The sequence below is a fragment of the Pelophylax lessonae genome, assembly GCF_965119305.1.
Source record: "Pelophylax lessonae genome assembly, chromosome: 7".
NCBI classification, from domain to species: Eukaryota; Metazoa; Chordata; class Amphibia; order Anura; family Ranidae; genus Pelophylax; species Pelophylax lessonae.
In genome coordinates, this window is record NC_138774.1 from 295159403 (window position 1) to 295184860 (window position 25458).

General features: G+C 45.7%; 1 protein-coding gene across 1 annotated transcript in view; it reads left to right on the forward strand.

Annotated features, from left to right (window-relative positions):
• LOC309560079 (semaphorin-3F-like) overlaps positions 1–25458 on the forward strand; it is a 169428-nt gene that overhangs the window by 93983 nt on the left and 49987 nt on the right. Inside the window, exons 3-5 of the mRNA XM_082263599.1 lie at positions 13185–13345; positions 17255–17317; positions 21058–21177. Coding sequence (XP_082119725.1) covers positions 13185–13345; positions 17255–17317; positions 21058–21177 — 344 coding nt within the window. The remainder of the gene's footprint in view (positions 1–13184; positions 13346–17254; positions 17318–21057; positions 21178–25458) is intronic.

Consider the following 25458-nt stretch of genomic DNA (forward strand, 5'->3'; position numbering starts at 1 on the left):
CACAGGGTGTGTCAGCACAAGTCTGACCATTGGAGGACAGGCAGGCTATGCAGGGGAGGGGAGTTCTCAGCACAAGTCTGACCATTAGAGGACAGACAGACTGTGCATGGGGTGTGTCAGCACAAGTCTGACCATTAGGGGACAGACTGACTGTGCACAGGGTGTGTCAGCACAAGTCTGACCATTAGGGGACAGACTGACTGTGCACAGGGTGTGTCAGCACAAGTCTGACCATTGGAGGACAGGCAGGCTATGCAGGGGAGGGGAGTTCTCAGCACAAGTCTGACCATTAGAGGACAGACAGACTGTGCATGGGGTGTGTCAGCACAAGTCTGACCATTGGAGGACAGGCAGGCTGTGCAGGGGAGGGGAATTCTCAGCACAAGTCTGACCATTAGGGGACAGACAGACTGTGCACAGGGTGTGTCAGCACAAGTCTGACCATTAGGGGACAGACTGACTGTGCACAGGGTGTGTCAGCACAAGTCTGACCATTGGAGGACAGGCAGGCTATGCAGGGGAGGGGAGTTCTCAGCACAAGTCTGACCATTAGAGGACAGACAGACTGTGCATGGGGTGTGTCAGCACAAGTCTGACCATTAGGGGACAGACTGACTGTGCACAGGGTGTGTCAGCACAAGTCTGACCATTGGAGGACAGGCAGGCTATGCAGGGGAGGGGAGTTCTCAGCACAAGTCTGACCATTAGAGGACAGACAGACTGTTCATGGGGTGTGTCAGAACAAGTCTCACCACTGGAGAACAGGCAGGTTGTCTGCGTTCAGGGTCATGCACTCACATAGATGTAAAATTGGGTGCAGCGGCTTGGTCCGTGCAGCCGCTTTGTCCCAAATGACACGAATGGGACTGCCTGCACGGGGATGCGCCTGTACACCCCCCATGTGGGTAACCAACCACAGTCCTTGCACCCGGGGCTGTAACATGTCCATGTGAATGAGGCCTTATTGTTCATGGACTGGAGTTTTTCCGAGCGTTGGCTAATCCCTGCTTCCCGGGATAAGGGCCAAGAGGTGGAGAGAGTACCGGATCTATAACACAGAGATGTCAGGGAATTCAAGGGATGAGTCACCAAACCTGTTCACCGTCATACTTCCAAAATGTGGTCACACATAGGTGTACATTACAATCGTTCCTTTCATAGTACAGATCGTAAATTAAAGCGGTTGTAAACTGCTGTTTTTTTTAGGACCTGCAAGGTAAAGGCATAATGTGCTAGCATGCATCACATACTAGCACATCATGTGAAACGTACCTAAAAACGAAGCCCTCCAGCGATGCCATGTCCATTTTCTGGACGCTGCATACGCGGGGGGAGCTGTCATTCACGGCACAGGTATCTGAAGGAGCCGCACGGGTGGCCTTTCTTTCAGAGCGCATGCGCTGATGATGTCATCGGCTGCATGTTATCTATTAGCTGTGGCAGCTGCAGAGCTCTAATCAGGAAATCTGCTGGGCCTGCATCCCTTTAGACGTGTTCCTATTGGGAGGATCTCACCAAAAATGACATTTTTGTTGCAGGGGATGCCAGAAATCTGACTTGTATCTTAGTGCAGACTTCTGTGAAAATTGGTGAGCCAATCACACAAGCAGGAAATGATGTTTCTGGGGGTGTGGTCAGTATACATTCTGTGTACAGGACAGGTCCAGGCGGCCATATTGGATTGCATTTTCAGAAAAATAGAACAGCTGCAGATTGAAAAGGAAAGGTCATTTTGAATAACATTCAATTACAATATGATTTTTCTCGCAATTGTATACGCTATATTGCTTTTTCTTTATTTGCTGATTTTTTTTCCCAACGAAAGTGGAGTTATCCTGTAAAAATGAAAATTCCCTCTTTTATATTAAATCCAGGGATTTTTTTTAACGGGAATTCGGGGGAATGCAGTATCGGCACCTCCCAAAAAATGTGTGTGTTGGAGGGTCTTTTGATGCTGGATCTATTTGTTTTGTGAGGGTCTATTGTTGCTGAGTATGTCTATTTTTGGCTGGGGGGCCTTATGTTGCTGGCGGGGATGGAATGGATCTACTGTTGAGGGTGAGGTCTATTGTTGCTGGCTGCTGGAGGGTCTTATTGATGCTGGCTGCTGGGAGATCTGTTGTTGTTGCTGGGGTAGTATTTTGTTGCAGGGGGGGGGTCCATTGTTGCTGGGGGAGGGGGGTCTGTTGTGTGGGGGATCTATTTTTGCTGGGGTGTGGTCGGTTGTTGCTGGGGAGCCTTTTGTTGCTGGGTTGTGGTCTGTTGTTGCTGGGGAGCCTTTTGTTGCTGGGTTGTGGTCTGTTATTGCTGGGGAGCCTTTTGTTGCTGGGGTGTGGTCTGTTGTTGCTGGGGAGCCTTTTGTTGCTGGGTTGTGGTCTGTTGTTGCTGGGGAGCCTTTTGTTGCTGGGGTGGGGTCTATCAAATGCCATACAAATTACTAAGTAGCACAAAATGATACTTGGTTCTGTGTTCTCTAAAAAGGGGCCGGTACTGGGAGGTGGGTAGGGGGTGGAGCCAAGAGACAGTGCTCAGAGGTGGGTAGGGGGGCAGAGACGAAGGGTGACTCAGAAAGGGGAAGTTCCGGCATCCTATTCTAAGGCCCTGATTATATCCAATAATGATGACGGGTTTGTAGCACCATATGGAAGCTGGGAGATGAGATACCAGGCCGAGAATTTGGTAGAACCTTGTGGAATGTTAGAACGTTCCAATGATATTGTGAGTGAATCACACCACAACTCCCCCAGTTTCGGGAATACTTGTCGGGTTAATATGTTTTTTTATTTTTTTATGTGGTTACATTGTCCTACTTTCTTTTAAGAACTCTATCAGATAGGGAACCAGTAAAAACAGACGGCTGTTATACCGTCTGCTAAATCCCCCCCTCCTCCAAGTGCAGTGTGCATGAAGCCTAATGTGAAAGAAGCCAAAAAAAACCCCATATCAAGACAAGAATATAAAGTTGAATTCAGAGAAGCCAAAGTTACCTCTCGCTGTCATCCTTGACTGAAATCCGGCACGGACACTCTGCAACTCTTTGATGAGTCTACAAACCAAACGTAAATAATGGTGTATCATGGATCCAGAAACCAAAAGCCAGCCCTCAAACCCCATAGGTCCAAACTGTTGACGTAACCAGCTGACTTGTTTCGGGGGACAACCCCCTTTCCTCAGAGCGAAACCTCTGGGCTTCTCAGTTTTGCCCTGAGGAAGGGGGGTTGTCCCTCGAAAAACGTTAGCGGGTTACATAAACCGTTTCAACCTAAGGGGTTCGAGGGCTGGCTTTCATGATACACTTTCATGTATCTTTTACCTTTCAATAAAGTGCTGAAGATAATGCACTTGGCCAGGGGTCTCCAAACATTCTAAACAAAGGGCCAGTTTACTGTCCTTCAGACTTAAGAGGGGCCGGACTATGGGCATTGGGAGTAGAAAAGGTCCCAACGTTCATGGGAAAAAGCAATGCCACATCTTTGGTGTTAGTGGGAGGAATAGCGCCCCATTGTTTGTGTCATTGGGCCCCATTGTTGGTGTCATTGGGAGGAATTGTGTCCCATCTTTAGTTTCATTGGGAGGAATAGCGCCCCATTGTTTGTGTCATTGGGCCCCATTGTTGGTGTCATTGGGAGGAATTGTGTCCCATCTTTAGTTTCATTGGGAGGAATTGTGCCCCATTGTTTGTGTCATTGGGCCCCATTGTTGGTGTCATTGGGAGGAATTGTGTCCCATCTTTAGTTTCATTGGGAGGAATTGTGCCCCATTGTTTGTGTCATTGGGCCCCATTGTTGGTGTAATTGGGAGGAATTGTGCCCCATCTCTCGTTTCATTGGGAGGAATTGTGTCCCATTATTTGTGTCATTGGGCCCCATTGTTGGTGTCATTGGGCCCCATTGTTGGTGTCATTGGGGGGAATTGTGCCCCATCTTTAGTTTCATTGGGAGGAATTGTGTCCCAACTTTGGTGTCATTGGAGGGCATTCCGCCCCTTCATTGGTGTCAATGGGGGGTGGGATTATACCCCATTGTTGGTATCAGTGGATGAAAATTGTGCCCCAAGGGCTGGATAAAAGCAAGCAAAGGGCCGCAGTCTGGAGACCGCTGCACTAGGCGCTTGCACCCTAATTTTATGTTTCCACATACTGTATATACACTATTTTTCAGGAGGAATTCAATGCCAAAAGTAAATTTTCAGGGCCACATCTTTGGTGTCAGTGGGAAGAATAGCGCCCCATTGTTTGTGTCATTGGACCCCATTATTGGTGTCATTGGTAGGAATTGTGCCCCATCTTTGGTTTCATTGGTAGGAATTGTGCCCCATTGTTGGTGTTATTGAACCCATTATTGGTGTCATTGGGAGAAATTGTGCCCCATCTTTGGTTTCATTGGTAGGAATTGGGCCCCATTGTTGGTGTCATTGGACCCCATTGTTGGTGTCATTGGACCCCATTGTTGGTGTCTTTGGACCCCATTGTTGGTGTCTTTGGACCCCATTGTTGGTGTCATTGGACCCCATTGTTGGTGTCATTGGGAGGAATTGTGCCCCATCTTTGGTTACATTGGGAAGAATTGTGCCCCATTGTTGGTGTCATTTGGGCCCCATTGGGAAGAATTGTGCCCCATTGTTGGTGTCATTTGGGCCCCATTGGGAAGAATTGTGCCCCATATTTGGTTTCATTGGGAAGAATTGTGCCCCATTGTTGGTGTCATTTGGGCCCCATTGTTGGTGTCATTGGGAGGAATTTTGTTCCATCTTTGGTGTCATTGGGAGGAACTCTACCCCATTGTTGGTATCAGTAGATGAAAACCGTGCCCCAAGGGCTGGATAAAAGGAAGCAAAGGGCCGCAATTTGGAGACCACTGCACTAGGCGTTTGCAACATGTTTTTATGTTGTTTGTACATACACTATTTTTTAGGAGGAATTTAATGTCAAAAGTACATTTTTAGGGCCCCTATTTAAGCAAAAACTAACCTTCTCATAACTTTATATGTATTGGTTCACTTTAAGATATTCCCAGCCCCTGTATATGCCCTCCTTGGCCGTCTATGTCTGTTGCCCCTGGCCCTTCATCAAGTCCACCAGTGGACCCCAAGCAATTTTCTAGATCTTTTTTAGAAGTATGAAGTTCATCTTTTCACGGCGCTACTAATTTCCATCCCCATTGCATCTATGGGGAACTCTGGATGTTGGCGGTGCTGCAATAATGGTTGGGGAATCGTCAGTAAGAGGCGTCTATACAGTGCTGCGCGGCGGGGTCAGAGCGCGAGGATTGAAGGGCTGAGCGGAATTAATCATCAATTTGAATCACACCTCGGAGAAGCAATTTATGAGACCTCTTAAGGGGATATTAAGGGGAATTAGTTGAACACGTACAAGCCTTTCGTACTTCTCTATCTGCTGATCCTGATCCGCGGTGTACGTTACTTCCAGTGCGGCGCACATATTTCTGCTAATGGATCGCTCTCCATAATCAGAGCGAATGTAGCTGTTGGCTTTTATTACAGAAGTTTCAACATTGCTGTATTTATTCCCTGTTATGTGCCAGCTGTCCGCTCTTAACGCTGTTATGATAAAATACGCCGTGGAGGGGGGGGAGACTGGTGCGGTCATGAATAATTCATCTTAAATCTGCAGGTAATATTAATACGGAGCACAGGGGCCCTGCGTTGTTATCTTTATAATAGGCAAGGGCCATTTAACAACATCTTCTTCACGTCACAATAATAAACAGCAGTTGGCAACTGTCCTCCGTTTCTAGAGAAAAAATAAAATAAAAAAAATACATCTTGGCTGCACTTGCCTTGTGCCTGGAAATGTCGTTCCTTCTTCTTTGGAATTTTACTAAATTGATTTTGAACCCAATCACTAAAATCTGACCTGGTAATGTCATTTTCATTGAAGCTTCTATAAAGAAAAACAAAAAAGAAAATGGTGATCCTGCCATGAAGGCCGTTGTTCAGGCACTTCCTCTTTCAGGGTGACAACGCTCTATCCCAGTCTCCTAATTGTACCTCTTGTAACGGGTCAACTGGCACCCTGACTGGCTACCTCCGTTGACAGATGCTCCTAGTGCTTCCCGGGGGCTCCAAGCACTCCACCAGACACCATAACCACCGCAGACCCCACAAACTGCCGCAGCTTGGTTGGGGTCTCGCCGTCTCCTACCCACCCCGGAGCTACAACAAGGCTCCAGGTTCCAGTGGGTGAACCTCTCTTTCCCCAGAGAGTGAAGCAGTAACAGAAACAAGCTTTTACAAGAGCTTAATGATTATTCAAGGGAGTATGAAGAGCATAGCAATCCCTTGTAGCAGATTCCCCCAATAAGAGACAGGACTCTAAATTGAGGGTGAAGTAGAACTCTCTAGGTTTAATAGTACAGCTGCTCTTTTATACAGTTTTCCCCCACAAGGTTACCGCCTAGGAAGACATTGTGGGGAACAGGCCATGAAATTCACAATCCAATAAAAACCAGAGTTTTACACCCAGTCACTCCCATACAGTGTACCCAATCACTCCCCTCTGCCTGATGCATTATCATATGCAGATTAAATTGTATACAGAAACAGAATTAACCTGAACGAATTATCTAGCCATCTGGACATAACAATGTGGGGCTCATTAACATTTACCAATGGCACAGGCACAGTTAACACAATACACATTATCTCAATACACAAACAATAGAGAAAGCCTGTCTATGACATTGAAGGACATGGAACAGAAGCCAATGTGATTAGCTCTTTCAGTGAACATGTTCAGAATCAAACAGCTGACAAATATTACTGTCCCACTTGAAGCAATTTAAACCATTAAGTGTCTTTCAATCCCAGTGACGGTAGGTACCGTCACACCTCTGTGTCTAAAAACAAACACTAGGGCTCACCGGCCTAGTGCATTATCCTCCACAAAGGCTTTATTGAATAAAAGGTATAAAAATACTCACAAACAAGTTCTTGATACAAGCATATCAAATGGATATATTGCCATCAGCATCAGAACCAAAGGGTATATCGTCCTCTGAAGCTTGAAAAGGCTTACATGTTTTGAGGCTTAGCCTCTTCCTCAGAGCCTATGGACCATGTCTAAGCCTTTGCTTCATATACTTGACAATGACCTCTTGAACAAAGTGCAATTAGACCTGGACCCTCCCCCACAGGGGCGTGTACATGGCGTGCTGGCCCACGTCAGTGGGCCGCACCAATTTTTTGGTTTTGCACCTCTTTGTCACATGGGCTTCAAGTGGCCGTTTCAACCCACATTACTCACGGTCCACTGTTGTCACCAGGGCCACTGATAAGGCAGTACCACCAGTCCTGTTGTACTGGGCCCAGGCCCCATCAGCTAAACAGGGGGGCCCAGGGCAGCTTTATTTTTCATTTCTGTCTATCCTGCTCTATCCTTGTCTCCTAATTGTACCTCTGTGTAGTCACATGGGCTTCAAGTGGCCGTTTCAACCCACATTACTCACGGTCCACTGTTGTCACCATGGCCGCTGATAAGGCAGTACAACCAGTCCTGTTGTACTGGGCCCAGGCCTGATCAGCTAAACAGGGGGGGCCCAGGGCAGCTTTATTGTTCATTTCTGTCTTAATAAATGGATTTTTACTAGACCACACCCTCACTTCTATTTGCTTACCAGGGCTTAAATTACATTTCCCTAGGCCCCATCAGGTTAACAAAGGGATCCAGGAGGTGGGAGCAGAGGAGGGACTTTTTTTCATTTTAGGGGTGTAAGTGGATAAAGTCTGTGCTGCTTTTCCACTGCACCCCGAGGGGGGGGGGTCGGGGGTAGGTGAGGGGTAGGCATGGTTAAGAGGTGGGGGTTAAAGAGGGCTGTATGGGGCCCCATGACTTCCCCTGGGGTTCACCATCAAGATGCCCTTCCTTGGAAATGCCATGCAGCCATCGCGGAAGCGCATGTAGGCAGTGAGACGATGTAAGAAAGGATATAAAAAATATTTAAAAATAAATATTTATGGGCTCTAGCACGCTCATGCAGTTGGGGTTTACATCTAAGAGGCATAATGGGATTTCAAAAGCAGGACAGTTGAGAGCTATGGGCAGTCTTTTTGGACTAGTACCCTCCCCCATCTATTAGATGGGGTGGGGGGCTTAACAACTTCCTAGAGACCAATGCCATCTGTGGCATAAAGGGTTGATTGAGTCAAACAGCCTAATTTGATACACCCATGATACCACAGATAATAAGGTGAAACTAAACCAGAGAGGATCACTAATGCACCTTTTGTAGATAATAACAAGCATTTCTCTGTCGCTCATTGACAGACGTAGTCCTCGTTGATTAATAACAACTCGGGTTATGCTGCCCTCTACAGGAGTAGGACTAGACAGGAAAGAAAACGTTCTGGCCACACCCTAGGGGCAGTCCCAGAGGGTATATCCTCTCACTTCCTGCTACAGCAAATCAGTTTTTTTCTGTCTAGTTAGGAGTAAGGACCTAGATACCTTGCTGGGATCTTCGGTCCTGGCAGGATTTTTTTCTTAGAAGATTTTTAGACAGCTTTTTTTCTCCAGTGTTCCTGTGAGATCTTCAAGCAAGAAAGCTGGAACTGGGCGACGGGCTGGATTTTGAGATCCAGTGGTCACCCCAGTTCAGCCTACGAGCGCGTGCAGGCCATAGCTCCGCGCTGGGTCGGCCGCGACATAGTCCCACTGGACGGGGACTGACCCTGTGAGTTAAACGTCAAAAAAAAAAGTGAAACGCCAATGACCATGAGTCATGGCGTCCGTATTGGTCAACAGCCCTCCCACCCTGGTGGAGAGGGGTACTGTCAAGAGTTGGCGCCCGCCTGGTTCCGGTATGGTGAGTAGTATGTTCCCCCTTTTCCCCCTGACGGGTTTTGTGGTGAACGCGGGCCCCTCTCTGAAATGGTAAGGATGGGTCTCCCCTCTATCCTATAACGTGTCACAGATCCCCCTATTTGAGTGTGATTTTTGTGAACAAGTAACCAGGAGGCTTGGTTTGGGAGCTGACAATCTAATGTCATTTCAAAACTGTAAAGATGAGTGGCAGTACTAGAATATTACTGTGGTAGCATAAGGTATCTTGAGGTTATACCGGCAGAGGTAGCTGAGACTGAAATTCCTTTTTGGTACTTGTTAGCCTACCAAAAGGGCGAAGGATTTTCCTTTACCCAAATGGGGTCGTTTTGAAACGAACCCCTGTTATTTCCTAACGCATGGCTAGGCGCTATCCGTTTGAGGAATCCCTCTTTAAAGGATAGACAGTACCACCTGCTGTCTTGCCACAGACTGTTAGGTTAAAGAGGACCTCGTAGCCAACGAGGACCTTCCCTTTCTGCTCATAAGGAGTTGTTCGTTCCGCGAGGGCGGGCGATAAGGCGAAACCCTCCAAAGCCCCTTCAGAGGGTTTCAAAGGGCGCTGGTCGGCTAAACAAAAAGTCCGGCTCAGCCAAGCCTGAAAAATACAGCCTGATGCGCCCCTACCCATCTCTGGAGTGGGGGGACGTCTTCACCGGTTTCCGGATCCATGGCTTGCCGGAACCCCAGACTAAGGGGTTCGCGAGGTCATACGGTCAGGACACAGGATCGAGTTTCGATCACTTCCACCGGTGCGATTCTTCCCTGCTAACATTTAACGGTTTCAGGGGTTCTATTCGAACCTGTTCACAATGCCCAGGAAAGAGGGCAAGGTGCGTCCAATTTCTGGACTTGGGGAAAAATAGAGTCATCATCGCAGGACATCAGCGTTTTTCTTCGCTTTCCCACATCCCTGGTTCCCACCAGGAGACTGAACTATCTGGGCCTAAGGTTGGATACATCCTGGGCAAGAGGTTTTCTCCTTGCGGAGAAACTCCAGAAGGTTCAGTCAACGATTCGGATGTTGCTGTCCGTCAATTGGCTGGGACGGATGGTGGCCTTCTTAGAGGCAGTACCGTATACCCAGTCTCATACCCGAATTCTCCTGAAAGAGATTCTTTTCTTATGGAATCAGAATTCCGATTTCCTGGACAATCGGATCCGGTTGGGCGAGCGGACCAGGGAGCCTCTGATGCTCAACCAGGGGAAGTCATTCCTTCCGATAGTATCCAGGTTACCAATAGGGTATCGGAACTGAGAGCGATCAGATTTTGTCTGATTTACTGGACCGAGCAGCTCTAGAGCAGCCCGATTCGGATCCAATCGACTGCGGGAACTTCTTCGCAGGATAGAGGTGGAGGGAATTCCAGTTATTCTGGAAATTCCGGACTGACCTCGTCGAGCCTGGTACGCCGACTTGGTGAGGCTAGTCGCGGACGCTCCTTGGAGACTTCCTCTCAGGGAGGATTTGCGGTCTCAGGGACCGATCTTCCATCTTGCTTTACAATCGCTGGCTTAATGGCCTGGCCATTGAGACCCAGGTACTGAAGGACAAGGGAGTGTCAGCTTCAGTTATTCCTACCTCTAGTTAAAGCAAGGAAAGCGACTTCCAGCACATGGAAGTCTTATATTTGCGTGGTGTGAATCTCTTGGATTTCCCCCACATACCTATTCGGTGATCCGAATCTTGGTCTTTCTGCAACAAGGGGTTGAGCAGAAATTGTCCTTGAGCACTATCAAGGGTCAGGTTTCAGCGTTAGCAATCTTCTTTCAGAAACCTTTGGCTAATCATTCCTTGGTGCGGAATTTCATCCAAGGGGTGCGACATCTGGCTCCGCCAGTGCGCGCACCCTTACCGCCTGGGATCTTAATTTAGTGTTGTCAGTTCTTCAGAAACTTCTCTTTGAAGATATTAGGGAGATTCCCTTGCTTACATTATCCCAGAAGGTGGCCTTCTTGGTGGCCATTACTTCTGCACGCAGGGTGTCAGAACTGGCCGCATTATCTTGTCGTTCCCCATTTCTGGTGGTTCCTAGGGATAAGGTGGTTCTTCTTCCGAATCCATCCTTCCTTCCTAAAGTGGTTTTCAGAGTTTTCATCTGAATAAAAATATTGTGTTACCTTCCCCGTGTCCGAAGACTAGCCATCCTTGGGAGTTGCATTACACTCCTTGGATGGGGTTCAGAAGGATACACTTGACTACTACGAACTTGTTTTCATAAGACGGACTCACTTTTTGTGATCACGGATAGCCCTTGAAGGGGGTTGCCTGTGTCTGCCGCGACCATATCTAGATGGATCAGTCAGACGGTGGTACAGGCTTATTCTATTAAGGGTCGGAAGCCTCCGTTCCCTGTTAAGGCGCACTCTACTTGGGCGCCTAGTGTCTCCTTGGTCTTCCGCCATCAGGCGTCAGCGATCCAGGTTTTCGAGGCGATTACTTTATCGTCGGTTCATACCTTTACAACATTTTAGAAAAGTTGATGTGATGGCATCGGCGGATGCCTCTTTTGGCCACAAGGTTCTGCAGGCCGCAATCTGAGGAGACTGTTGGTCTACCTCAAGGGTTTGTTGGGTGTTTCACTTAGGTCTCATCTTTTTGCTCGATGAGTCCTTGATGCTTCTGGTTGGCTCCGGTTGGGCCTTCTGGATTTTGATTTCTGTCATCCCACCCCTCATTTGTGGTACTGCTTTGGGACGTCCCGAGTTGTTATTAATCAACGAGGACTACGTCTGTCAATGAGCGACAGAGAAAAATGGATTTTTGTAAAATCTTACCGTAAAATCCTTTTCTCTTAAGCTCATTGACAGACGTAGTACCCGCCCCTCTGTTTTGAGTTGGGTTGGGTTAAATTCTCTAAACACTGCTTTGTGACATAACTGATTTGCTGTAGCAGGAAGTGAGAGGATATACCCTCTGGGACTGCCCCTAGGGTGTGGCCAGAACGTTTTCTTTCCTGTCTAGTCCTACTCCTGTAGAGGGCAGCATAACCCGAGTTGTTATTAATCAACGAGGACTACGTCTGTCAATGAGCTTAAGAGAAAAGGATTTTACGGTAAGATTTTACAAAAATCCATTTTTTCTGGTGGTTGCTCTTCTTTTATGTTAAAAAAATTTGCAGGTTCACTTTAAATCCACAAAACATGGATCTCTGCAGATACACATTCAGAAAGCATGGCACTCTATGGACACAAATTCACAGAACATGGCACTGTATGGACACAAGTTCACAGAACATGGCACTGTATGGACACAAGTTCACAGAACATGGCACTGTATGGACACAAGTTCACAGAACATGGCGCTGTATGGACACAAGTTCATTAAACATGGCACTCAATGGACACAAGTTGACAGAACATGGCGCTGTATGGACACAAGTTCACAAAACATGGCACTCTGTGGACACAAGTTCACAAAACTTGGCGCTCTATGGACACAAGTTCACAAAACATGGTGCTGTATGGTCACAGCTTAAGTTCATTAAACATGGCACTCAATGGACACAAGTTCACAAAACATGGCGTTCTTTAGACACAAGTTCATAAAACATGATACGCTAGTGACACAAGTTCATAAAACATGGTGCTTTATGGATACAAGTTCACAAAACATGGCACTCTATGGACACAAGTTCACAAAACATGGCACTCTATGGACACAAGTTCACAAAACATGGCGCACTAGTGATATAAGCTCACAAAACATGGCACTAAATGGACACAAGCTCACAATACATTGTTCTTAATGAAAAAAAGTTAATAAAACAAGGTACTTAAGGGACACAAGTTCACAAAACATAGAGCTCTATCAATCAGCTGTTCCAATCATCCGAGTACCCCTATGATAAAGTCCCCTATCACCACACGTACTGGTGTAAGATTGGGGAGCAGAAAGGAATAGAACCCCCAGCATCTGTAGCTGGCTGCAGGTCCAACTTTGACGTCTGAATGGGGTCATATCTCCACTCAAGGCCACCAGCCCAACATATATTATTTGTACTGCACCCCTGTTCCCCGGCCCAGACCTCCCCTTCACAGGTATGTGTCAAATATAGAACACCACACTGGGAATATTCATGAATGGCGTACCTTCTGATGATTGCCAAATGTGGCTCTTTGTGCATTTTTTCAGAAATACAAGAGACGTTACTATTTTGAGATGCAAATAAGAAAGCCATGTGTATTTTTTTTTTTTTTTTTGTTACAGTTCAAACATTGTTTGGTTTCACTCCTGCATGGGATTTAGAAATGTCCCCATGTTCTTCCAAGACAAGCAAAAAAAGTATGAATCATAGTGTTTGACTAATAAGACCCTGACTGGCTCATTGATTTCTTTCCATAGAGCTTATGGAGTCTCGCACAGCACGCTTTTTCAGCTTTGGCTTCAACACGAGCGACTACCGGATCCTCCTCCTGGATCAGGATCAGGACCGGATGTACGTCGGGAGTCGTGACTACCTGCTGTCAATGGACCTGGGCAACATCAATCGAGAGCCTTTAATTGTAAGCCAGGAAATGGGGTTTTATGTTCTGCCAGTGGGGAGGTTTGCTGCATGGCTGAAGAATGTTATACTGCTTGGATTCATCTACTGGTTAAGTGATGTGGCATATAAAGGCTTAGCCTTGTTTAAATACTGAATATTTCATTCTAATTGCAACGTAGTACAGTATTGAAACAAGTCAACCTGTGGAGGAAAAAAAATCTAGAAACCGCATACGCTGCCCACGTATATACCTTATCTTGGCATTTGATACTCCAGCATTGTCCGGAGCCCTTCCAAAATGCTCTTTGCATTCGTCTACATATGCACCCCATGGAACAGTACGGGGGCCCTGATAACATTGTTAGCTCAGATTGTAGGCCCTGGATCATGGGATGAGATGGGAGTACCCACTATCACCTGCATCATGGGAGGATTAGGTGGGAATACCCTACCATCATCTGCATAATGAGGTGAAAATACCCTATTGTCACTGGCATCATTGGATGAGGTGAGAATACCCTATTATCACCTGCATCATGGGATGAGGTGGGAATACCCCACCATCACCTCCATCATTGGATGAGGTGAGAATACCCTATCATCACCTGAATCACGGGATGAGGTGGGAATAGCCTGCCATTACCTGCATCATGGGATGGGTTGGGAATACCCCACCATCACCTGCATTATTGGATGAGGTGAGAATACCAATACCCTACCATCACCTGCATCGTGGAATGAGGTGGGAATACCCCACCATCACCTGCATCATAGAATGAGGTGGGAAAACCCTACCATTACCTGCATTAATGGGATGAGATGGGAATAGCCTACCATCACTTGCATCATGGGATGAGGTGGGAATAACCTATCATCACCTGCATCATGGAATGAGGTGGGAAAACCCTACCATCACCAGCATCCACGGGATGAGATGGGAATAGCCTACCATCACCTGCATTATGGGATGAGGTTGGAATACCCTATCATCACCTGCATCATGGAATGAGGTGGGAAAACCCTACCATTACCTGCATCCATGGTATGAGGTAGGAATACCCTATCATCACCTGCTTCATAGAATGAGGTGGGAAACCCCTACCATTACCTGCATCCATGGTATGAGATGGGAATACCCTACCATCACCTGCATCGTGGAATGAGGTGGAAATACCCCACCATCACCTGCATCATAGAATGAGGTGGGAAAACCCTACCATTACCTGCATCATGGAATGAGATAGGAAAACCCTACCATCCCCTGCATCATGGGATGAGGTGGGAATACCCTACCATCACCTGCATTGTTGGATTCTTGTTATTTTGGTTAATATATTATAAATAATAATTATTATTAGTAGTAGCAGTAGTATAATGATTATATTATTATCATTATTAATATATGTTATGATCATGGGTGTCCACAAGGGGGGGGCAAGTACCCCCCCCCCCCGAATCTCAACTTCCCCTTTAAATTGGTTTATCCGCTTTATACCATCCTGTCTGGTCTGTTTAATAATCCTGTGCCCCTGTGTCTGTGTATGTGTTTTAAAAAAAATAAGCTGTTCCTTAGCAGTTTTCAGATCGCCGTTCACATGACCCGCCGACTCTCTCCTCTCCCCCTCTGACAGCTGCCTGCAGTGGGTGTGGCCAAGGATTCCCCGCTGATATCAGTCGGGAAGGGAGGAGGAGAGAGGCGGCGGCTCATGTGAGCGGCAATCGGCGCTCTGAAAACTGGTAAAGAACGGCTTATTTTTATAAAACACAGACACGGGCACACAGGACTGTGACAGGATATGACACTTTAAATGAAACTACAGCAGCGGGGGGGGGGGGGGGGGGGTTGTCACTGACACAGGAGCTGACAGGCAGGGAGGGGAGGTGGGAGAGAGGACAGAGGAGGACAGGAGGGCTGCAGATGGTGGAGGCACCTAGACTGACCACGGTGTCAGGGCTCAGCAGCCATGATATACCGTGGTCAGTTTACAGAGGGGAGGACATAGCCAGGCAGGATCAGCCAGGTATTTTAGGTGATAGAAGGGGCCAAATTACACAGCACAAGCACTGTGCTGTATAACATGCTTTAAGGGAAAAAGGATCAATATTTTTTTTTTTAGCTTAACAAACGCTTTAAAAATTGATTCTGCCATTTCCCCTTTAAAAAGAAATACTCGAAAATAAATATGACTAAGCCCCTCCCCTTTGTGACATTGTCATAAGGGGCGGAGCATGTGTGACCTTAAAATGATGCCCCCCCCCCCAAAAAAAAAAGTTCCATGGTTATGTCATATTATAAATTATTAAATATGAGTATCATTACTAATATTCTATGTTATTATTATTAATATATTATAGATTATAATATATTATATTATTAAATATGGGTATTATTATATTATAAATTATTAAATATGAGTATTATTACTAATATATGTTATTATTATTAAATATGGGTATTATTCGATTATAAATTATTAAATATGAGTATTATTACTAATATATGTTATTATTATTATTAATATATGATAGATTATAATATATTTTATTAAATATGGGTATTATTCGATTATAAATTATTAAATATGATTATTACTAATATTATATGTTATTAATATATGATAGATTATAATATATTGAATTAAAAATGGGTATTATTATATTATAAATTATTAAATATGAGTATTATTACTTATATATGTTATTATTAAAATATGATAGATTACAATATATTATATTTTTAAATATGGGTATTATTATATTATAAATTATTAAATATGAGTATTATTAGTAATATTATATGTTATTATTAATATATGATAGATTATAATATATAGTATTAAATGTGGGTATTATTATATTATAAATGATTAAATATGAGTATTATTACTAATATATGTTATTATTATTATTAATATATGATAGATTATGTTATATTATATTATTAAATATGGGTATTATTAGTAGTAGTAGCAGTATAATGATTTTATTATTATCATTATTATGTTATTATGATTAATATATTATTTATTATAATTAAATATGAGTATTATTATATGTTATGATTAATATATTATATATATTATAAATAGTTAAATATTATGAGTATTATTATATGTTATGATTAATATATTATATATATTATAAATAGTTAAATATTATGAGTATTATTATATGTTATGATTAATCTATTATTTATTATAAATAAATATGAATATTATTATATGTTCTGATTACTATATTATATATTTACTATATTATATATTATAAGATATTATATTAATAAATATAAGTATTATCTTTATTAGCTATGATTATTATTATCCTATGGTTATAGTATGATTGGTGTGTTATGAAGAATCATCTTTCTTACTGCCTGGAACGTTTGACCAGAAGAGAACATTTGGTTTTTCCCCATTCCCATAACAGCCCGATCGTTCCCACAGAACGAATGTACACGCGGTTTCGCTGGACGAATGGTTATACAGATTCGTTTTAATATTACCCCCCTTTAGTCTGTAACTCAAAGCTAAAAATAAAAACACAAAAAAGCAGAGCTAAACCAAATCATTAGAGTCCAAACTCATCACACAATGATTAGCTAGAACATCCAATGCACCCCATCAAGGTCACAAAATTAAGGGAAATGCGCTGATCCCCAAAATGCGCCGGCTGTCCTATGTGATTAAATTATGTGATGATTCCTTTTATGTTTTTATGCTTTGTGTCACACACCAAGAGGAGCCTTGCTGCATGTGAGTGGCCACACTGCTGTAGCCGTTGGGCTTGTTGGAATGATGTCTCCTTCGTTTCATTGGATCGATCATTCCTGAGGTCCCGGCGCCTCTGGGAAATGTCTGTTTCGAGTGTCATTTGCATGTGCGTACTTGCAGGATCATTAGTGACGGCTCTCTCTTTCCTCACTTATCAGATTCATTGGCCGGCCGCCCCGAACCGGCAGAAGGAATGTCTGATGGCGGGCAGAGGACGTGCAGTGAGTATTCTGTCCCCTCTATCCCTTCCCCTGCTATAAAGGCGTGTGAAGAATCTTATCATCCAGTGTCAAGGATTCAAAAACTTTTGTTTCTCTATTATATTTTGTAGTTTTATATTGTATGTACAGGTTTGTTCAGCATGGGTGCATGCTGTGCTTCCTACTCAGCTGCACAATAGCACTTTGCTCACCTTCTTATCTTGCAGCAAGGGCACCAAGCAGCATCTCCCTGATTGAAAACAGTGGACTCTGCAGTCTCTAATGATGTGAAATTTTCACAATGCCCTGGATAACCTTCTCTGTGCGGAGTACAGGAACCAATAACAAATGTTATCCAATTCAGCAAAACTAAGTCAGAAAGGGCTGACTGTATCATAAATCAACATCTGAGTCCTCCTACATGTAGGAATCTGGATAATGTTGCTACATTTTAGACTCCAGTCACAAAGCTGGTAATGAGGATAAGGATCCTTATTTTAAAAAAAAGTGACGGTTATTTTTAGTCCAATGAGGTCTGAAAATAACCGTCACATAGCTGAAAATAAAAGTCCTCATCTGGGGTAATGCTTTGTGATTGGAGCCTTTTTATTATGGATTTTCTTTCTCATCCATTGGACAAACAAAAATTGTGGGCTGTTCCAGAATAACCCCTCCCACTCCCAGTGGCATGCTGGGAGTGGGAGGGGTCTGAAAAGAGGTCTGAAAATAACAGTCACATAGCTGAAATGTCCTCATCTGGGCTAACGCTTTGTGATTGGAGCCTTTTTATCATGGATTTTCTTTCTCATCCATTGGACAAACAAAATTGTGGGCTGGCCCAGGATAACCCCTCTCACGCCCAGCATGCCTGAATATTTTCAGGCATGCTGGGAGTGGGAGGGGTCTGAAATTAGGTCTGAAAATAACAGTCACATAGCTGAAATGTCCTCATTTGGGCTAATGCTTTGTGATTGGAGCCTTTTTATCATGGATTTTCTTTCAGATCAATTGGACAAACAAAATTGTGGGCTGGCCCAGGATAACCCCTCCCACGCCCAGCATGCCTGAATATTTTCAGGCATGCTGGGAGTGGAAGGGGTCTGAAATGAGGTCTGAAAATAATGATTCTAAGACAATATCCCCCTGGACAATATCCCCCCTGGACAATATCCCCCCTGGACAATATCCCCCCGGGACAATATCCCCCCTGGACAATATCCCCCCGGGACAATATCCCCCTAGACAATATCCCCCCTCTAATCCTATGTCCTGGGGGATATTGCCCAAGGGATGTTGTCCCGGGGGGATATTATCCGGGGGGATGTTGTCCCAGGGGAATGTTTTCCGTGGGGATATTGTCCTGATACCGAAAATAACAGTCACATAGCTGAAGATAAAAGTCCTCATCTGGGGTAATGCTTTGTAATTGGAGCCTTTTTATCATGGATTTTCTTTCTCATCCATTGGACAAACAAAATTGTGGGCTGGCCCAGGATAACCCCTCCGCTGGGAGTGGGAGGGGTCTGAAATGAGGTCTGAAAATAACAGTCACATAGCTGAAATGTCCTCATCTGGGCTAACGCTTTGTGATTGGAGCCTTTTTATCATGGATTTTCTTTCTCATCCATTGGACAAACAAAATTGTGGGCTGGCCCAGGATAACCCCTCCCACTCCCAGCATGCCTGAATGTTTCCAGGCATGCTGGAAGTGGGAGGGGTCGGAAATGAGGTCTGAAAATAACAGTCACATAGCTGAAAATAAAAGTCCTCATCTGGGGTAACACTATGGTATTGGAGCCTTTTCTCATCCATTGGACAAACAAAATTGTGGGCTGGCCCAGGATAACCCCTCCCACTCCCAGCATCCCTGAATGTTTTGCTAGTGTCCTAGGAAGATGGAAGTCTTTGCTGGAGAAGGTTCTAACTTTTTTGCAGGCTACTTTTTTCTTCAATCAAGGTTCCTGCTGAGCTGGTCTCTATATGCAGCTAACATCACTCCTAAGTGACCCCCCACCCCTCTTAAGCTCCACCATCTAAAAAAAAAAAAAATTAAAACCCTTGCATACAAAGATGCAGTAGGGGTCTGCAAGAGACCAGTCGCACATCTGCGCATGCGTGGTGGATTTCAGCACATGTGTACAAACGCCACCTGCTTCTAGTGGATGGGCAATAATACTGCCCATGAGCAGAAAAGTTCTGTGGGCACACAAGGGTTGCTAATTTATCACTTGGTAACCAATACCTCCTGTGATATAGCAATCTCAGGAGGCAATCCTATTGCAACTCAATAGCAATCCCAGGAGGCAATCCCATAGCAATCTCAGGAGGCAATCCTTTGAGGCAATCCCAGAGCAATCTTAAGAGGGAAATCCATAGCAATCTCAGGAGGCAATCCCATAGTAATCCCAGGAGGCAATCATAGTAGGCAGTCCCATAGTAATCCCAGGAGGCAATTCTAGGAAACAATCCCATAGCAATCCCAGGAGGAAATCCCAGGACACTATCCCATGACAATCCTAGGAGGCAATCCCATAGAAATTTCAAGAGGCAATCCCATAGCAATTCAAAGAGGCAATCCCACGGCACTCCCAGGAGGCAATCCCACGGCACTCCCAGGAGGCAATCCCACGGCACTCCCAGGAGGCAATCCCACGGCACTCCCAGGAGGCAATCCCACGGCACTCCCAGGAGGCAATCCCACGGCACACGGCACTCCCAGGAGGCAATCCCATGGCACTCCCAGGAGGCAATCCCATGGCACTCCCAGGAGGCAGTCCCATAGTAATCCGAGGAGGCATTCCCAGAGCAATCTCAGGAAGCAATCCCAGAGCAATCTCAGTAGGCAATCCCATAGCAATCCCAGGAGGCAATCCCATGAAACTATCCCATGGCAATCCCAGGAGGCAATTTTATAGCAGTCCCGGGACACTATCCTATGGCAATCCCAGGAGGCAAATCCCATGGCACTCCCAGGAGGCAAATCCCATGGCACTCCCAGGAGGCAATCCCATGGCACTCCCAGGAGGCAATCCCATGGCACTCCCAGGAGGCAATCCCATGGCACTCCCAGGAGGCAATCCCATGGCACTCCCAGGAGGCAATCCCATAGCAATCTCAGGAGGCAATCCCATAGCAATCTCAGGAGGCAATCCCATAGCAATCTCAGGAGGCAAGCCCATAGTAATCCCAGGAGGCAATCCCATAGTAATCCCAGGAGGCAATTCTAGGCAATCCCAGGAGGCAATCTCAGAGCAATCCCAGGACACTATCCCATGGCAATCCTAAGAGGCAATTCCATAGCAAACCCAAAAGACAATCCCATAGCAAAGAGGCAACCCCATGGCACTCCCAGGAGACAATCCCATAGCACTCCCAAGAGGCAACTCTTTAGCAATTCCAGGTGGCATTGGGCCCTGGCCTAGGCCAGAAACAAGGAACTGCACAGAAAAGTAACAAAAGTGGTAAATTTCTAAATACAATGTTGTTTGAGGGACGAGGAGAGGACAAATAAGAAATTGTTTAAGTGATTTTAGTTCCATTTTAAGGCTGCCTTTGAAATGCCATACCCAAACTGGATGTGCCTTTTCCCAGTGTTTATTCCTCCTGTAGGCGGCAGTATAACTTCCTGTGTCCCTGAATGTAAAGGATTTTACAGCGACTACAACATTTTTCATTTCCAGCTGGAACCCGTCTCACTTTACCAAGAATTACCTTTTCTAGAGACTTTCTTCCTTTAACATTCTCTCTGTCTGTCCCTGTAGGACGAGTGCGCCAATTATCTGCGCGTCATTCAGCCGGTGAACCGAACTCATCTCTATGCTTGTGGAACCGGAGCGTATCAGCCGCAGTGCACTCTTATCTACCGGGGCTGGAGGTCAGAGGTAAGTCCCCAACACCATACTGTAGGGGGCACTACATCATAGGCAGCATTTTCCCTTTATCTGATGTACAATCACCGGCTACTTTATTAGGTACGCCTGTTCAATTGCTTGGTAACACAAATTGCTAATCAGCCAATCACATGGCAGCCATTTAGGCATCAAGATGTGGTGAAGACGACTTGCTGCATTCCAAACCGAGCATCAGAATGGGGAAGAAAAGTTAACGGTTCAGGCTTGTGGTGGTGGTGTAATGATGTGGGGGAGGAGGGGGGGTAACGTTCAGGCTGGTGGTGGTGTAATGGTGTGGGGGAGGAGGGGGGTAACGGTTCAGGCTTGTGGTGGTGGTGTAATGGTGTGGGGGAGGGGGGGGGTGTAACGGTTCAGGCTGGTGGTGGTGTAATGGTGTGGGGGAGGAGGGGGGTAACGGTTCAGGCTTGTGGTGGTGGTGTAATGGTGTGGGGGAGGAGGGGGGGTAACGTTCAGGCTGGTGGTGGTGTAATGGTGTGGGGGAGGAGGGGGGTAACGGTTCAGGCTTGTGGTGGTGGTGTAATGGTGTGGGGGAGGGGGGGGTGTAACGGTTCAGGCTGGTGGTGGTGTAATGGTGTGGGGGAGGAGGGGGGTAACGGTTCAGGCTTGTGGTGGTGGTGTAATGGTGTGGGGGAGGAGGGGGGTAACGGTTCAGGCTTGTGGTGGTGGTGGTGTAATGGTGTGGGGGAGGAGGGGAGTAACGGTTCAGGCTGGTAGTGGTGTAATGGTGTGGGGGAGGAGGGGTAATGGTTCAGGCTGGTGGTGGTGTAATGGTGTGGGGAAGGAGGGGTAACGGTTCAGGCTTGTGGTGGTGGTGTAATGGTGTGGGGGAGGGGGGGGGGTGTAACGGTTCAGGCTGGTGGTGGTGTAATGGTGTGGGGGAGGAGGGGGGTAACGGTTCAGGCTTGTGGTGGTGGTGTAATGGTGTGGGGGAGGAGGGGGGTAACGGTTCAGGCTTGTGGTGGTGGTGGTGTAATGGTGTGGGGGAGGAGGGGGGTAACGGTTCAGGCTGGTAGTGGTGTAATGGTGTGGGGGAGGAGGGGTAATGGTTCAGGCTGGTGGTGGTGTAATGGTGTGGGGAAGGAGGGGTAACGGTTCAGGCTGGTGGTGTAATGGTGTGGGGGAGGAGGGGGGGAGGTTATGGTTCAGGCTTGTGGTGGTGGTGTAATGGTGTGGGGGAGGAGGGGTGGTAATGGTTCAGGCTTGTGGTGGTGGTGTAATGGTGTGGGGGAGGAGGGGTGGTAATGGTTCAGGCATGTGGTAGTGGTGTAATGGTGTGGGGGAGGAGGGGGGGTAATGGTTCAGGCTGGTGGTGTGATGGTGGTGTAATGGTGTGGGGGAGGAGGGTGGTAATGGTGTAGGTGGTGGTGGTGGTGTAATGGTGGGGGGCCCTCTAGCCAAGGAGGTACTATAATTCCCAGCATGTACTGCCAGCCAGACCCATGAGAAAGCTTTGTGTTTTAATACCACTGGTTTGTCGTACATTTTACATACGTATGAACAAGTGCAGCATTATTTTTGTTAAAGAAGAAGCAGAGAATTTCTTTTCACAGCCACTTTCTTTTTGGATCGCTTCCCTTTGACTGTGCCCAGGTCAGATTCTTTACTACCACCTTGTGGGCAATTATCATTACTGCAGGAGCCCTATAAGTTTACCATGCCTAATTGAAAACACCTTTTTTTTTAAGTATCTTTGCTGACTTGAAGTTGGAATATTCTTTCTTAAACATAATGGACTAGGTGGGACTTTAAGCGAGACCCCAGCAGGTAGTGCCCGGCGTCTCCATCCCTATAACAAGAAAAAATTAGGTTGAAGAATTATAAGAGGTGCATGAAAGTCAGCCAGCCCCCAATCTGATGTACTCATCCTCCAGTCTGTCACCAACCAAGTAGATCTGTCTCTTGATACAAAGAACAGGGGTTTAGTTGACACACATTTGCAAACGCATGTGAAAGCTGCAGAGCCACTTCACGGCACCCTGTTATATCTGCAGTCCTAACACTCTTAATTTAGTGTCTTCACACTGAAAGCACATGGCTGCTAATGGATGGATGGGAGAACAGGTGAGAGGGAGACAGCCCAACCTCCCCCAACCCACCCTCATCCATGACTGGCTGTTGTCTCAAAACTCAAATAACTAATGCCCCATACACACGTGCAGATTATCTGCAGACTTTTGTCTGCAGACTTACCAAAACCATATAATATGAGGTCAAACCTAAACACTTTCAATTTGTATGCAATTCGGCAGGCCCTTGCACTACATAGAAAAGGTAAGTCTGCAGATAAAAGTCTGCAGATAATCTACACGTGTGTATGGGGCATTAGTTGTAACGATGGTACAAACTGGAAAGGACCAGCTGAGAAGCATTACACCTTCATCCCCTTGGTGGATGCAGTATAAAGACAGATAGGGATTTTATATATGGGGCTTGGCCTGTAAAGCACAATGCCTTTCAATCCCTAATTTCCTATTTGGTACTTTGTGTGAGACAAGCAGGTCATGCTATTGGTCTCCATCCCTGTATACGGAAAAGTAAGGTCAAATCAGACTGCATCCACCAAAAACGCACGAAAATCACACGGTGGGACTTTATATGAGGCACCATGCTGTAAGCAAGGGATATTCTTTCTTTCTTTCTTTTCTTTCTTTCTTTCTTTCTTTCTTTCTTTCTTTCTTTCTTTCTTTCTTTCTTTCTTTCTTTCTTTCTTTCTTTCTTTCTTTCTTTCTTTCTTTCTTTCTTTCTTTCTTTCTTTCTTTCTTTCAAGATTTTACAATACATTGGCCCCTCAATGCAGCAAAGTCAGCCTGTTACTTTTGCAGAGAGAGAGTCCCAAAGCATAACGTTTCCACCTCCGTGCTTGATTGTAGGGGTGGTGACTGTAGGGGACGGTAGCTGTAGGGATGGTGACTGTAGGGGACGGTGACTGTGGGGATGGTGGCTGTAGGGGTGATGACTGTAGGGGTGGTGACTGTGGGAACGGTGGCTGTAGGGGACGGTGACTGTGGGGATGGTGGCTGTAGGGGTGGTGACTGTAGGGGTGGTGACTGTGGGGACGGTTAATGTAGGGGTGGTGACTGTGGAGATGGTGACTGCAGGGGACGGTGACTGTAGGGGACGGTGGCTGTAGGGGTGGTGACTGTGGGGACGGTGGCTGTGGGGACGGTGTTCTTAAGGTCATACTTAGCATTTTTCTACCTCCAAACACGAAGAGTCAAGTTAATACCAAAGAGCTCAATTTTGGTCTGATCTGATCACAGCACTTTCTCCTAATCCTTCTCTGAATCTTTTAGATGTTCTTTAGCAGACTCCAGAGACGCCAGTACATGTCCCTTCTTGAGGGATGGGGACCTTACGGGCGCGGCAGGATTTAAGTCCATGGTGGCGTATTGTGGTACCAATGGTTTACTTGGTGACTGTGGTCCCAACTGCCTTGAGATCATTAACAAGCTTCTCACGTGTAGTTCTGGGCTGATCCCTCACTTTTCTCATGACCATCCTCACCCCATGAGGAGAAATCTTGCATGGAGCTCCAGACTGAGGACCATTGACGGTTATTTTGTATTTCATCCATTTGCGAATAATCACTCCAACAGTTGTCTCCTTCTCACCAAGCTTCTTGCTGATGGTCTTGTAGCCAATTCCAGCCTTGTGCAGGTCTCCAATCTTCTCCCTGACTTTATTTGACAGCTCTTTGGTCTTTCCATGATGGTGAGGTGTGATTGGAGGAAAGAGATTCTGTGGACAGGTGTCTTTTATACAGATAACGAGTTGTCGTTAGGAGCTCCTTCTTACATTGACAGGACTAATCTGTGTACCACATGAGCACCTACTGTAGCCAGTCTGTGGGAGGCAGAATTATTGTTGGTTGGTCGAGGATCAAATACTTATTTTACTCTCTGAACTGCAACTCCATTTATAACATTTGTATCATGTGTTTTTTTTGGATTGTTGGTTGATATTCTGTCTCTATCATATAAAATACACCTATGATAAAAATTACACACCCGCCATTTCTTTGTAAGTGGGCAAATTTACACAATCTGCAGGGATTATATCATTATTTTCCCCACTGTAAGGGCCAGTTCACACCACATTCAGCCCAGTGCTTTTTTTTTCTGCAACAAAAACGCATGGAAAGTAGGTTATATGGTTTTCAGTGGCATAGTTCACACCAGTGCGTTTCAGTTCCAGAAAAAAAAGTAGAACATGCTGCATTTTTAATTGTAGACGTGTCTTGGGTAAGAATTG